The sequence below is a fragment of the Carassius auratus genome, unplaced genomic scaffold (assembly GCF_003368295.1).
Source record: "Carassius auratus strain Wakin unplaced genomic scaffold, ASM336829v1 scaf_tig00216558, whole genome shotgun sequence".
Taxonomy (NCBI): domain Eukaryota; kingdom Metazoa; phylum Chordata; class Actinopteri; order Cypriniformes; family Cyprinidae; genus Carassius; species Carassius auratus.
In genome coordinates this window covers 665,424-681,680 of record NW_020528631.1, presented here as the reverse complement: position 1 = coordinate 681,680, position 16,257 = coordinate 665,424, and the positions used below count along the sequence as shown (strand labels likewise).

Genomic DNA, 16,257 nt, shown 5'->3' with positions numbered 1-16,257 from the left:
GACTTTATATCATAATAGCTCTGTGAGACATTAAAATGGCTACAGAAAGAGAGCTGGTCAGCTCTTTTCAATATTACGCTCAGTATGTGTTGCATTATAATATTAGTATTAAGAAATTATGTTATTAATTAATAGTACAGACTGAGACGTATGTTTTTCTTCCCTAGGGACTGTTATTAAAAGGACCTTTTGGGAATCATTACTTGTGTGTGCTGGCTTGATGCTTTATCATAAGGTGTTGAAATATAGAACTCATAATTATGCTCTTATCCTCAGACGGGGCATCAGAGATGGTGGGAGCAAGAAATCCCAATAGAAGACAACATCCAGAAAGGAGAACTGCTCACCTACAACCTCACAGAACTCATTAAACCCGAGGCCTACCAGGTCCGCCTCACACCCATAACACGGTTCGGAGAGGGGGATTCAACGGAAAGGATCATTTGCTACAGTGGTAAGAAAAAGCTTGTTTTATTATGGTCATGATTGTTTTCACTTTTCTCTGGTTGTTTTTTTTTTGTTTGTTTTTTTTTTTATTATGTGAAAGTACCATTGCATGATAATTTAGAGCTACAAAATTTTTATTAATATCATTGCATCCCTACTAATAAAGTCCATATGGAATCTCTAGGATTTAAAGTCATCTTGAAATACAAAATTACTCATTCTTTAGTACACTTTCTCTGAAATCATTATGCATTCAGTATAATTTTGTTATGCATAAGTTTTATTATTCAGTTAGAAAAATAAAAAATTTCCACCGGTGATCTCAGACTTTTGGACCCCACTGACTGAGCGCAGTATATGTATGTATATATATATGTGTGTGTGTGTGTGCTTGTTGAAATACAAATATTTATCTGCATGTGGAGAATGTTAGTGTACTGATACTGACAGTGATGTGTGTCTGTGTGTTTTAAAGTCAAGGTCACTTATCAAAAATAATTCAATTTTCCTTTGATTTAGGTTCAGATGATTTGACAGCTCCAAATAAAGTGCAAAAGCCTCATCTTATTATTAAATCTCCTTTTAATATTTGTGTACAAATCTGCTAATCTAACAAATGACCAGCAGAGGACATTTTAATTATTGTTATTTTTTAATGTAATAGAGACCTCTGCTGGCTGAGTACATGAAAAATGCACCTATTACTTATCTGTTGACATGCATTTTAATAGCAGCTGTCATATTTGTAATACTGCTTCCTGTCACTGGTAATTTTATGGGTGATGCCAGGGTTCTTGTATATGATTGGTTCAATTTGTTTACATTTGTACTGCTACCTATTCCATGCCTTTATCTCAGAATAGCAGGATAAATATGATATCAGGATGACGAAATATAGCTCATCACAAAGCCAACAAGTTAACCAAAATTAATATGTACTTATTTTAAACAAATCTGTTATATATAATTATTTTGTGAGACGGTTGTATTCTTTCAATAAAGTTGCTATCAAAACACAAGTGGGTAAACCCTTTCTGTCAAAATGAGCTTTTCATTTAAGATCAAACAGTCAGCAATAGGAAAGAAATTAAGAACAGTCACAAATCAATAGAATAAAACTCAAAGCCGGCAAATCCTGTGTGAAATATGCCTCAGTTCCTGTGGCAGGCCTGTGTCACATGGGCATACTCAAACTTGAGCAACAACAAAATAAAGTAAATGTGAAAGCAGGTTCGTGTGTTTAAGATAACGTCTCTTTCACATGAGTTCTGTCCTCGTTGTTCGTCCCGCCCCTCTCTCGTCTCCTGATACCTGATTGGTTGTCATTTACAAAGTACCCAATCACATTACAAAGAAATAAAAAATAATAATTTACAGGCCCAAAGAGTTTAGGTTATCTCTGAGCACATTTTTATACAGTAACTTGCCTAATTTTATACAATTTTAAACACAAACGTATTTGAACTGAAATATAAATCTGTAAAAGATGACCACATGGGCTATGTTTTCATGTTATGAGCTGTATATCTTACTGTATATCTTACTGTTTTGTTTTGTGTTTCTTAAAGAGGCCAGTCAAGATGCAGGTAACGTATATCAAGTCACCTAAACCCTACATCTGTGGTGCCTGAACCCCTTCCCTTCTTTACTGGAAAACCGATCGTGATGTGGCAGCTTTATGACCTCACCAATGGCTGGATGCACTTGGGCACATTCATTAACTGTGCACAGTGTTCTGTTATCAAGCTTCACAACCCCAGTGTGATATTAGAGACTCTTTAAAGGCGCTGTCTTTATTTTAAGCCTTTACTGAAATACTGTGGAAAGTCGACATGTCCCGGTGTGTGACATGCTAGACTCCATCCAAAACTAAAGTAAAGTGAAAGCTATCAAGTGAATGCCCTTTACCCTCTGTGTGGTATATAAAATTAGGGATTTGCAAGAAAAGGCCACAGAAGACCTGTGCAGACCAGGTGCAATTTCAAAAGCAGAGAAAAAAATCTTCAAAAAATCATTTATTCTTTCATCTGATCATTATTTCATTTGCTCATTGGTCATAGTTTATTCAGAAGCTTGCCCATGTGATATGAAGCCCTATGGCTCTACAGCGTCTTTGTGTCAGGTAATGGAAATACCAGTGGTAAAAAATTGAAAATGTCTCATTCCATAACGTCTCCTTCTGTGCTATTCCATTTCCCCTGAAATCATTTCGCCACAGGGCTCATGGGAAAAGACCATCTGTATTGAGAACTTCCATCAAAGGGTCCAGCTTTTGCCACTGTGACATTATGCATTTTAATTGTCTCAATAACCTGGAGAAGGTGATAGCACAATCACACCACTCACAACCCATATCCCAGCTTTCACAATCATACACTGGCATTTAAGCTGCATGTAAATGGTTGGAGAAGCTCTCTGTGAGGATGCCTTCTGTTGGTTTGCTAAAACTGCACATTTATGTCTACGTTTATACATTTGGCAGATAGTTAAATACAAAGTATCTTGCATTACATTCAAGATACGTTTTTTTTTTCAGTTCATGTGCAATTGCTATTAATATCTTATGTTAAAGGGATAGTTCACCTAAAAATTAAAAACACACTTACCCTCATGTCATTGCAAACCCCAAACCAGTTCAGCGAAAACTCCGCCCCGCAGCTGATTCTAAAGATTTCATTGGTCATGTCAGTCACAGCTCTGAAGGCCCACACCAAACACTAACTCCTCACCCTAACCCTAGCCTATGCTGGGCGGGATTTTTGCTAAACTGGTATGTTTTTTTATTGTTTTTTTATTATAGTCATATTTATTATTTTTAAATAATATATAAAAAATAATATGTTTGTGTATTGGTATATATTAATTACATTCATTAAAAAATATATATAAAAATAGAAACAAATATTTACTTTTATTAAAACAGGATAATTTATCTGTCTGTGAATTTGAATGTCACACTGCTTATTTGCCTCATAATAATAATGAAACATTATTTTGATTAATCTGACAGTTTGATGAACCAAGTAAAGAAGTTCATTATTGTTTAGTATTTTTCATTTTACACAATCCCAGCTGCAAAATGCACAGTTACATTTACATTTACTGTATGCAGTCGGCAGATGCTTAAATCCAAAGTGACTTGCAGTAAATTTAGTGTGTATAGTTTTTTCAGTTCATGTGCAACACCAGTGAATTTTAAATGTTAAAGGGTAGTTCACCCAAATATTAATAATATGTCATTTTTTAGACCCTCGTGTCATTCCAAACCCATATGACTTGCATTCCTTTGTGAAATACACACAAAAAATAAATATATTTGGAAGAATGTCTCCGTGTTTTTCAGCCAGTGGGATCCAGTGTTGTTGACTTTTATTGAATGGACAAAAAAGTTTAAAGGGTTTAAAAAGGAAGCAAATCTTATAGATTTGGAATGACATAAGGGTGAATAATTCATTTTTATGGTCAATCATTTTTTTGGTCCATGGTTTATTTTACTTTTTTATACAGAATGTAGAAAATGTATTCACAAGAATGAGCCAGAATGTGTTTTTTAGTGGAAAGGCAAGCCATCACAACCTGTGGCAAAGGTTGCACAGTGTTTGTTAAGACTTTGAATGGCTGTGGTTCAAATTAGTGCATGGACAGTGCCAGACAAATTAACAAGCCACCAAGAAGAATTGATGGACTGTGTCATTTGGTTTAATTCTATAAAGCAGTTATTCAACACATAAACTTGCCTGCTGCCTGTAGATTGCTTTGGAAAGCCACCAACTGGCAGCTACAGATGAGCCTTACAGAGAACACATTCAGACTGAGAGGACAGTACTAACAAGCTATTATAAGTGTATTGTCAAACAGTTAGTACACCTCACCACGACTTCACTATGGTTGTCATAAATGGCATTGTTTGTTTGTTTAGTTGTTTAATGCTGATGATATTAACAATAATGATCGACTGCAGGTCATTTAAATGCTAATATAAGTCAGAGCATGCATTATAACAAAAGGCTTTAATATGAAGTATGTTGATGAGGATGCATGTATGATTCTACTCATTAATTTTATAAGCCTTTGATTATGTGTGGGATTACTTGGACTCAATGGTAACATAAAGTTTCTGAGATGGCTTCAGGTTTTTTATGGGTATCGCAAAAACCCAGTCTCTGTGATAAGACAGCACGGCTTGTACTGTATCTAGCCTGAATTGCATTACTGCAATTTATTACTCAGCTCTGCACATTTATGTTGTTATCTTGCTTGTTCAAATGAAAGAGTTGAATATGTTTGGGTTTTACCTTAAAGCTTGCCTCTGAGTAAATCCTCTCCAAGTGGGAGATATACTGGGTCTAATTGCTTGTGTGTTTAATGATGTTGACGTTTTGCTTTTGCCTCCTGCTCCAGTAGCTCTAATTGTACTTTTAAAGGGATGCAGGGAGAGAGGGAGGAAAAAGGAGAGAGCATGGAGCCCATCAATTTAAGGAACGAGTTAATGCAAGCACGTGTTTCCAAATGCACAACATCTGTTTGCTTTAACCAAAGCAGGTCTCCCTTCCTTACCCTTTAGAAACAGCTGGGCTGTTTACAGAAAGGGAACTGTAACCTTCATGGAATGATGAAGTGAATTGCTGAAATAGCTGAACTGAACTGAACTGAATGGGTATAACAGCTAGTATGAGAAGTTGTTTGTGATCACGTGTTAAATGTATATTGATTGTATTTTTATCAGTAACGTTGTTTAGCAGTCATGCAATGTTTTGCAAGATTAATTCAACATAAATTCTATTTTATTCTATTGATAATAATTCTATTCAATCTTTTTGTTTATTGTTCTATTATCTAGTAATTTGTAATAATTAATTTTTTTTCATTCTATAAGAAATACATTTTAACAAAAGTATTTTCATAAGCTTTTTTATATGAATTGCTGTATAGCCAGACATTTAATATATTTATATATATATATATATATATATATATATATTAAAACCTAATTATTATCCATGATAAAGTGTATATTGACTTTCCCATTCAAATTAGATCAGTTACTTTTATCTAATTATTTAAAAACAGAAAAATTATCTAAAAATTAACAGAAAATGTCATATATGTCAAATGTCAAATATTTGGCAAAAAATGTAAACATGAATTTCTGTAATTTTATGTTAATTTTAATTAAGTAGGTTTAACCTGTTAAATGTCACCCCGTCCTGTATACGGGACGCCTACGCTGACTATACTATATTACAATCAAATTTAATCTAATCTTGACAAACTATATATCGTTGGAAAGGTCTAAGACTCCCAAATATATATTTTACCAATATTTTTGTTAAACATTATGTAGGAAAAGTAATAGATGAATTTATGACAAGAGTGCACCCTCAGAAATCTACATTACAAAAGGAGCTTTGACCTTTGTTTAAAAAAAAGAGTTCCTCGTTGCCTTTTTCTCTATCACATTTTAGAAATCATCAGAAGTTATATATCACTTGAAAACATAAAATCTCAAAATTCATCCTTTAAAACCCATTTTAAAATCAGACATTACATTACCATGTAAATGGTACATCAAAATCATGTTACAAAATGTTTTCAGTCATGAATTATAAAAATTTTGGTTTGTATCATGCACATTCATGTCTGTCTTCAAAAATGTGAGGGACAGTTAACAGGCATAAGGAATTGGAAGTAACATCAATTTTCAAGTGCTAAGTTTATATTAATTTTTATAATAAGTTTTATTTTTATTTTGAGAGTCGTCTAGCATAACATCCATCCATCACATTAAACTACAACATTTATTCATGTATTTTAAATAAGTGTGATTATTAAAAAACACTAATAATTCATATTGTTGACTCTTGAGGGTTAATGAGCCAAGAAAATCTCCTTGATAACAGAGAAAGCAGCAGCCATTTCCATTTGAAATGTTCTACCCTACCCTTCGTCCAGACGTAAGAGTTTTTATCAATTTAGCTTGAGATGCTTCAAAAATCACCTCCAAAACAGGAAAGGCATCCATTCCTGGAAAGACTCGTTAACATTTTGTCTTCCTTGACAAAATCCTCTGTTCCCCTTAAGGCTGTGATTCCCATGACACTTCCATCATTCACTCATTCATTCATTTGTAAATTCTCTGTATGTTGACAGACATTTGCAAATGAATTTCCCATTTCTTTCCGTCTCCTGTCAACTTTTTACTTCTTCATTTGTATCATCAATTTCGTGTGGAAGCTGTTCCCCCTGCAGTTCACAAAGCAGACATTTACACTGACAACCCCTTGTGAACATCTGCTGCGTTTGAACGCCGTCGTGCTAATCTCTCTCATTATAGGAGCCTGATCAGATGCCAGAGCCGATGCCACTTTTCCGTCCCAGAAGGCGACTGTTGCACTGTACTCGTTTTACTGCTGAAACGTCAATTTGAGAGACGCGTATTGATGTATTTCTTAAAATTCTTCTGCTGAAGTTATAGAGCCCTTGCCAATAACATGTTTTCTAACATTTTCTGAGAGGATGACCATTGATTTTTTTTCCCCTACCCTACGTAGAAATTCACAGCTTAGCGTAATCACTGCTCTTGGAGGATCCAGAGAGTTTTCCGACTTAAATAGGATTGCACGGGGTTTTTTGTATTCTATTAAGGCACTGAGCTAAGTTGGTTGAAATAGGGATCGGTTTCAGTCGCACTATCTTTTCCACACATGCCCTCTGAAACCTTTGTTCCACAATGCACCTTAGCCCTCATTGAGGCTGCCTGGAAGCACACGGCTCTCTGGCGCGCTCAGATAGGCTGCCTGTGAATGGAATGAAGAGAGATACAGGTCTTTATGGTTCACCTGAGCATTGCACAGCCTCATAGCGTCCTCTCCCCACACAAACACCTCTCCTGCACTGACGTGCTATTTCACTTCCCCTCTTCAACTGTGTTATATACAGTAATGATGCCCAAAGCACTTTCTAAACACTTCTCTCCAAGGGCAAACACCATTCATTCTCCCCTCTCTGAGTCCCTTGCTGTTTTTTATAATGGTTTATTAACCAGCTATGTACTACAAGCCTTTCACAGCTTGGATATTGCATGCATAACCTCTTCTATTTTCTGTTTTACAGCACCGGTGAATCCTCCTTGGAGTGAGTAATTATATATTTTCTGTATATTTCTATTCTATGTATCATTCCAGCATACATACACTATCATTCAAAAGATGAGCATCTGTAAGATGAAGGAATTATGTTGTCATTTCATTTCATCTTTGTGGTTTCTAGTGATCAGAAATATTGTGACAGCGCACACACATTGAATGATTCAAACATTTAAATGTAACATCAGCAAAGGTTGACTTATTTCATGAATACTACAATCTGATTAGGATCAATTTAGTCTTAAGAAAATGTATTAAAAAGTGTATGTCTCTAAAGATCAAAAAAGGGTTTGTTTTAGATTCTATAAACAACCAAAAACGTATTAATGTACAAATAATCGTTCTGAAATGACTGAATTGTCTGTTATAGCTTTTTCAGATGCACTTTCTGCACACTCTTCATTGCTCTGTTTCTCTATCCATAGGTAAGTTTCACTGCGGCTTTGAAGAGGACACCATCTGTATGTTCACCCAAGATAAAACCGAAGAGTTTGATTGGACGAGACATAGTGCTGCCTCCAGGGACACTAAATATACACCCAACACTGGGCCCAGCAGCGACCGCACCGGCTCTAAACAAGGTATACTGCACTTAAATATAGATATTTAGATTTAGAACTACACCAAAATATTACATCACAATTTTCAGAAGTAATTTCATGAATTGTCATTCATCAATGTGGGTGGATGTCGAGTAAAAGGATACATCGTCAGCAAAGTGAAGGCTTGTAGAGAGGGGCTAATAGCATTAGCGTCCAAAGGCACTTTCAATTTCTCATGTTGCTAAAAGAGTGTGCAGGCTGGCTTTTGATTGGATGCCGTTTAGGGGAAGATGCTCGGTGCCTTCCATTAGCTGCACTTTCAGAGAAATGGTGTCAGGCATTAAACTTGACATCGGATCATGACAGCTCCGGTGTGCAACTGGATCATTTCCATGGGTCAACACATCACTAATATAATCAGCTTGTCTAGTGCTTTGGTAAAGTAGAAGAATCTGGAGAATGCAAGTCATAAGTTCAGAAAAAGCACTGTGGTGCTTATTTAATCTGAAGTGGGGTTATATAGAGAGAGTGCTGCAGGGATGACCTCATCCCAGAAGTTAGCATCACCCTGGTTCCTTCAAGAAAAAAAGAGCTTTGCATTAGCTTTTAGATTACTGCAGAAAATGATCAACAAATTTTGTCATTCTTGCACATTTTGAAGCCTCACAATACCTTAATATCTACATGATCTAGACATATCACTTGAATGTTGATTTATCCAGTCCAGAAAAACAAGATGATGTGCTTCAAGGGATGTTCACAGGTTGTGGGACGTCATGGCCAGGTAAACAGGCCTATTTTTTTTTATGTAATAGAATTGCAAGACTGAACAACAGGATCTATTAGTTGTCTAAATCGGTTTTAGAGAGAAGAGAAAACATGAGCAGGTTTATTTTTGTCAAGCTAACAAATTATGTTGTAATATTACAACAGTGGGCCTTACAGGGTTAAGTGAACTTAAAGCAATCTTCACATAAACCCATTATACTAAATGTCATATTTAGCTTCCTGTAGCCTTCAGCAAGCAGGAAATATATACGGAAATTGAATAAAGTTATCAAACACTTAATGCATCTGTGCACATCTGAAAATTCTCCTGTTCGATGTGATCATAAAGACATTCTGCGTCTAAATAAACAAAATTCTTGTCAAGAAAAAAAAAATACAGATGCAACAATTGTGAGTGGGGTGACTAACCCGTGTTCAACTGAAAAAATTAATTGCATGAGTTAACGCGTTAATTTTGACAGCACTATTATAAATTACAAAGTCTGATTTAGAATAGTTTAGAAGAGAGCAAGTATAGACACAGGAGTTTAGCTTTTTATCGTCATGATGTTTAATGTCCCTGACAGTCACTTTAGTCCCATTTGGCCACTTGATAGCAACTACCTTTTTCAAGACAAAAAAACCCACAAAACTGTTAAAAGAAAATGACATATTACTGATATATTTTGTCCCGTCATCAATTTTTTTTTATATCTTAAAGCTTGTGTTAACCACAGACCTTATGTTTAGGCATTTAACCAAAAACCCATTCTGAAAAACTATTGACTGCAGGACGATGAAACTGGAAGTGCTAAAACATGGGTTTTAGGACTCATTCATGCAGCACTCTGTTAATATTTCAATTAATGGATATTTAAGGGCTTGTGTGAAAAAAAAAACCGAGGTCAATATCTCTTTAAGTCACTCTGACCTGATATGAAAAGAAGAAAACGGCCTTTTAAGAGGCTATGAGAAATGTGAACTGAAAAATCTTTTGTCCTGTGCTATGGAGTCACTGAGGTCCTATTGATTATTCTTAAGTCAGTGCAGAGATAGGTGGAGGCGTGCTGAGAGAAGTTTTTGAGCCGCTGTATGACATTGATTCTTCACAGTTAAAATGACTGTGCCAAATGTAATTTGTATATGCTGCCCTTTAAATGTATCACTGTTTCCACAAACAATTTAAGCAGCACAACTGTTTTCAAAATTAATAATAATAAATTATATCGAGCACCAAATCAGTATATTAGAATGATTTCTGAAGGATCATGTGACACTGTAGACTGGAGTAATGATGCTGAAAATTCAGCATCAGAATAAATCAGTTCATTTGTATGTGCTTGTGCACTTTGTACAGGTTTCTACATGTACATCGAGACCTCACGACCACGTCTGGAAGGAGATAAAGCACGACTGTTGACTCCATCCTTCAATGTTGCCCCTAAAAATCCCTACGGGAATGTGGCCACCAACCCAACATACTGCTTCAGCTTCTACTACCACATGTATGGGAAACATATAGGTGGGTTACTGTTAGCACAGTACATCATAAAGAATCCTTAACTTCCAATTCGTGTTGATCAGTGTTGGGAAGGTTACTCTGGAAATGTAATAGGATACAGATTACAAGTTACCCTATTTAAAATGTAGTGTTACTGTTCCGACTGCTTTATTAAAGTAATGTAACTTATTACATTTGATTATTTTTTGATTACTTTTCTAAATCATTCTCAAACATTTATACCAGGCAGGGTTAACCTTAAAGTAGAACTCAACTGATTATTGTCAGACTCCTTCATCACTTGAATTAAGATTATAATAGTTTAATTTAAAGGACATACATAAACATTTATACGTCTTGTTTCCTAAATACCTTATTAAACAACAGGGTTATTAAATAAGAATGTGTCCTATTCTGTGTCCCAATTCTGTATGTGTGAGTGGGTGTGTGTGCGTGTGTGTGTGCGTGTGTTAGTCTGTCATTCTGTCTTCCTTAGGTTTGACATTGAAACCTTCAATGTTGATTGTATTTTCATAGTTGGCATATACGGAACATATTTTGCTGTTAAATTTGTGCCCTTTTCTGATTTCTTTTTTCAATCAGAATTGTACAACTTTGCCAAAATGCACCTTGACGATTCTGAGGCAGACGAGACAAAAATTTAATTATTTGGCCTCAGCACCAAATTATATGTAACAATAAATCTAACTGAACCTAAGCAGTTCTGCAAAGAAGAGTGGGCAAATATTGCAAAGTAAAGGAGGGTGATTCTTTTCTATACACACTATAACTTTTTCCTTATTTTTAACTTTATGTCAGTCTATTTTTTATATTTTATCTTTTACCCTGTGGCAGAAATTGCCATATTTAAGTTTTAACATGCTGGTCAGAAAAGTGCAGTGTACACTTTGGCCTTTTCTGGGATGGAAAACCTTGCTATTAAAGGTTTCTAGTGGACTGTAAGTGCTGTAAATGATTTAGACCAATAACTCAATTTGTGCTATATGGAAACATTTCTATAGTTCCCTTTTTCATGCTCACTTTATGCTGTTGCAGTTGAGCTGGACATGCAATTGCACTTCTGTGGTAGTGATGACCTCCACAGCCCCTCAGACAAGCTTGTAACTGCAATTTTCTGCTTCACAAAGCAGTGTGCCTTTAGAATAGAAAGTGTGGGGCTAATTCCAACTCACCAGGGTGTTCTCTTCCTGGCTTCTGACACGTGGTCTCACCGGGTTAAAACATCCATGTGCCCAACAAGATCTTCTGTCTGGTTGCACAGCAAAGAACCAAGATAACATGGTTAGATGGCTGTTTTGATATGAAAACCTACACAAGGTGCACTTAAATGTGCACTAAAATCATTTTTTGTTGTACTGACACCTAGTGGTGTGGAAGCAGCATCATGCAAATGCGATCATTTACAGATGTAAGTGCACAAATGCAGTGTTTACACACAGCCATAACTGATTTAGTGCACAAGTGAAACAGGATGTAACAGTTTAGTAACAGGATGTTTACTCAAATAAAGTCAGCGACATTCTGCTGTCCGTGTAATTTTAAAATGTAAAATACATGTTATTAGAGTAATTATATGCCTAAAGTCTGCATCTAATTTTCAAAAGCACTACTTCATTTCTTGATGTGTAAAACAATTTAATGAGGGGAAAATATTTCATCGTGAAAGAAGATCAAAGCATAAATAAGGTTTGTGTGTGTGTTGTGCATTGTTTTAATGTTTCGCTCTGGTTAAAGGATTATATCTCCAGAAAGTTTATCTTAGCATTAATAGCATCACATCTCTGTAGCACTAGTCTCATTGTCTCCTCATTTGCAAGGAAATGAACACACCATGTCCGAATCCCGCAATCTGAGAGATTAATACAGATTTTCTTCCTACTTTTCTTTTAATCAGTGTAAAATGAGAGTGTAGTGTTATGTGGCATATATACAGTATAACAACAGCAGTGGTTGTGTTCTGAACAGTTAAATGATTGATTATTTTCCCGGAGATGAAGATGAGGTCTCTTCAAGGTCACTGAACCTTGCAGTTGCTATGTAACGCAAAGGAAGGGTTCAAAGTCAACTAACCAAATTGCATCTAATGACTTCTACTGATACTGAGTGCATCTGCCTTTTTTCCAGGAACATTAAATGTGTATTTGAGGCAGAAAAGCCAGACGGGTCAGGATACTTCTGTTTGGACCCTGAGTGGGAACCAAGGAGACCGTTGGAGGCAAGCTAGAGTTAACATCAATCCCACATCCTCTTTTCAGGTGCCTCTTTCTGCTTTATCTTTCTTGAATAGTAATACACAAATAATGATCATATAATACAAATAATTATAATAATATAATATTTTATGATACAACATGGATACTATTCTGTTCTTATTTATTATATTTCTTATAACTTACATAACTACAAAGTGAAAATGTGTTTGGCTTTATTTTCCCGTCCATTCGTGTAGATGGTTTTGGAGGGTATACGTGGTTCTGGCATTGAAGGGGATATTGCTGTAGACGATGTGGCCATAGAAGAAGGAGAGTGTCGAGACCCTCCACCCAGTAGTAGTGAGTATAATGGACAAGAGTTTTAAAGCAATTAAATTAGCAATGGCTTTTGAGTTTATTGCAATGAAATAAATACGTTTAAAAAACTATCATTTTTATTAATGCATTGAATTGATACATTTAATTTATTCATATTTATCAGGTTAACATTTATCAATTTTAAACAATTTACAGCATTATAACTTCATTTGATCCTTTAGAAAAATGTTGAAGTTTCGTTGATAAATTAGAAGTAGAAAAGAACAACTTTAATTTGAAAAAAGTAAAATTCTTTTGCAATATGATAAATGTCTTCTCTGCTCCTTTTGATCAGGTTATCCCACATTCTTATTGAATGAAAGTATTCATTTCTTTCCAAAAAAATAAAAAATAAAATAAAATGCTGAAATTGCTGAATACCTCTTTAGTGTAAATAAATCATTCACAAGAACACACAAGTGTGAAAGAAACTTTTGTGTAGGATCAAAGCTAATATAACACGGACTGTATTATCTACACTTTTTACATTTTTCTTATCCATAACAAGATAATCCACCAGCTCGAATGACTCTTTTCATGACTCACAGCAAATGTTTACAGTTCATTTCTCGCTTGCTTTTGAATTAAAGCATAGCATGTTGCAAAAAAAGAGAAGACGTTTCAGAGATACAGACCGTAGACAAACCTCATTAAACTTCTAGAAGGCAGAATTGTTAATCTCTGAATATTTACACAGAACTGAGAAATGGATATTTGTTCCCAGCAGTAACTGCATTTGTTCTTGTCTTTATTTCCTCAGATATAAGATCCCTGGCTTCTCCCGCTGCAGTGCATATATGGCAGCTCTGGCTCACTTTACTTTTGGTCTTGGTTGGCCTCCGAAGGTGACCTCATCACATGGAGGTGGAACCCAGCTTTGGCATTCATAGAGATTTCGGCTGACACGGACTGCCTGAACACAACAACCAAAGATTCATCCCGTCTACACAAAAGGAACGTATAGGTTTTAGATCAGTGTGAAGGAAGAGGAAGCCAGGGAAGGAATCTGTGATTACACCGGAGTCCACTCAAGACCTTGTGGAAAAGCCCATTACTGTTTTCAGTGTTATAAAGAACAGAACAGGTGGATGGTTACAGCAGGACAGCTTGAGAGACTTAATAGGGGAATCTTTCAAAGCACAAAGACATAAGATGTATTTCCATCACTACATGGTTTTTGCTTTGTTTTACGTCTGCTACTGTCATCAAAGACCTCATAATGTCACAACGCGTAATCCTGAACCATACGAAGGAAGCTTCCGAGGAGGAAAAAAACAATGATGGTAACAAAAATGAATGATCGTTTGAAAAAAAAAAAAAACAAGTTTTCGTTTTTCTTTTATGTCTGAAAATAGAGATATGTCAAATACAGTTATGCTTTTTGTAGGTCCTTGTGCTCTGATGTTAATGGTTTGACGTGAACATCAGGGCTCCACAAATGTGTGTTGTTTTAAAGAGCGTTTGGAGCAAACAATATCAATGTAAAGTCTGTTTACGGACAGTTAGGGCGTTCATGTACTCCTCCAGTGTGCTTTAACCGATCAAACTTTAACAGCTCATCATGCAGCTAACACAATGAACACCGTCTCTCACTGAAAGTCATTGAGTTGACCTTTCATTTCAGCACGGCTCTGCTAAACAACAGCTGTAGAGAACTGTTTAACATCACGCTGTACCTGCTGCTAGTGTGGATCTGCTTACGGTTACGCTGGACCCCTTGCAGTTGTTTTCTTTAGGTGCGTAAAGATAGCCGTCAACTTCGGACCATGTTCGCCAAGGAACATGGAGTTGCTGTCTGTAATGAAATCAAGTGCCTTCAGAACCTTCTGTAAAATCATTCTACTGTGCTACTGTATCATCTAGCATTTCCTTTAGGCACAGTTTGGCGTACATACACACGTGAGATGAAAGGTGAAAGTCAGAGAGCCACGATGAGAGACAGGTGCCGTGTTGCAGCCTATCACTGATGTCTTGAGTTGCACATACTGTTGATAGATGATGACTTATTTTTATTTCGACAGCATCCCTGCCACCTGCTCCACATCCGACTGATATAAGGAAAACAATGGTGGTGGGACTGGACTAAAAGCACCATTGATTCATCAATAGGACATCTGGGAGCTATTATCAGAGGTGAAAAACAGCCAGGAGGGTCACTATGAAATCCTCCTTCGATATGATGAGACTTCTGTGCTGCTGAAAAAAAAAAGATATTTTTTCCAACATCCAGAGGTATGAAAAAACAGATGGACCTTTAGAGGAATGATGCTCTCACTGTACAAGATGATTAACCTTGATCTGGATCCATCCGGTTGGATTCGTACAAATGATATTTTATTACTCTGATGAAAATGACTGCTTTTACTGAACTAAAAACTCTGAACTACCTGAGACCATCCGATACCTTAACCTGCTGGTTTTTGGACATGTATTGTAAAATCACTTTTCTCATTCATAACATTCATTTCCAAGGAAGAATTACGTTAGTCTTTCTGTTTTCTCAGCCCAAAAATGTTGTTTCAGACAACAAATATATATATTTGTTTTCATTTCACAACATTTTTTTCATTTCTGAAAATCCCTTTGCATTACTATATTATGGCATAATTTGAATCTATAGTATGATTTTATAAAATAATATAGAATATATGAAATTATATGCAAATACATCTGGTAGGTAGGTCTATGGAAATGGTTTGACACTTATGAATATCCAGACAAAGCACAATGTGAAATATTAATATCAAAATTCAGAAACACAGTTCCTTAAATAAAATGTTTTTTTCTCCATTTTATTAAAGCTACTATCAACAGGAATAAACTTACTTTACATAAAGAAAAAAGATATTTTACATCTCGGTTCAATAAAAGGCTTTCATGGTATTGTGTGTTTTTTTTTTCTTTTATATATATATATATATATATATATATATATATATATATATATATATATATATTATTTTGATATTTTCATTACTGTAATTAGACTTTTTGTATTTACTCTGACATCTTGGAAGAAAATCTGCAGGAAAAAATGCTGTTAAATGTCAAAACAAAACTTAATTTTAATATAATTTAAAATTATAATTTCTTATCCTCTGAAACAACTCTTGAGTACTGATTGATCCGAGGAAAAAAAAATTTTCAGATTTTATGTGCTGGAGGAAGATAGATAGACGATGGATGGACAAAAATGGATCAGTTTTGTCAATTGTATCAAAAAAAATCAACAATATATTGTTTAATTTGCCCATAATATGTAA

At 35.4% G+C, this 16,257-nt stretch overlaps 1 protein-coding gene across 2 annotated transcripts in view; it reads left to right on the top strand.

Annotated features, from left to right (window-relative positions):
* The window catches only part of LOC113098423 (MAM domain-containing glycosylphosphatidylinositol anchor protein 2-like), a 131,791-nt gene extending 115,932 nt beyond the window's left edge, over positions 1–15,859 (top strand). The window contains exons 11-18 of one of the 2 annotated variants that reach the window (XM_026263485.1): positions 277–454; positions 2,016–2,033; positions 7,561–7,581; positions 8,018–8,173; positions 10,260–10,424; positions 12,549–12,679; positions 12,874–12,976; positions 13,755–15,859. In XM_026263485.1, the coding sequence (XP_026119270.1) occupies positions 277–454; positions 2,016–2,033; positions 7,561–7,581; positions 8,018–8,173; positions 10,260–10,424; positions 12,549–12,679; positions 12,874–12,976; positions 13,755–13,843 (861 nt within the window). In that variant the 3' untranslated portion in view covers positions 13,844–15,859. The remainder of the gene's footprint in view (positions 1–276; positions 455–2,015; positions 2,034–7,560; positions 7,582–8,017; positions 8,174–10,259; positions 10,425–12,548; positions 12,680–12,873; positions 12,977–13,754) is intronic. The other variant, XM_026263486.1, reaches the window with a different exon arrangement.
* Positions 15,860–16,257: the final 398 nt, after the last annotated feature.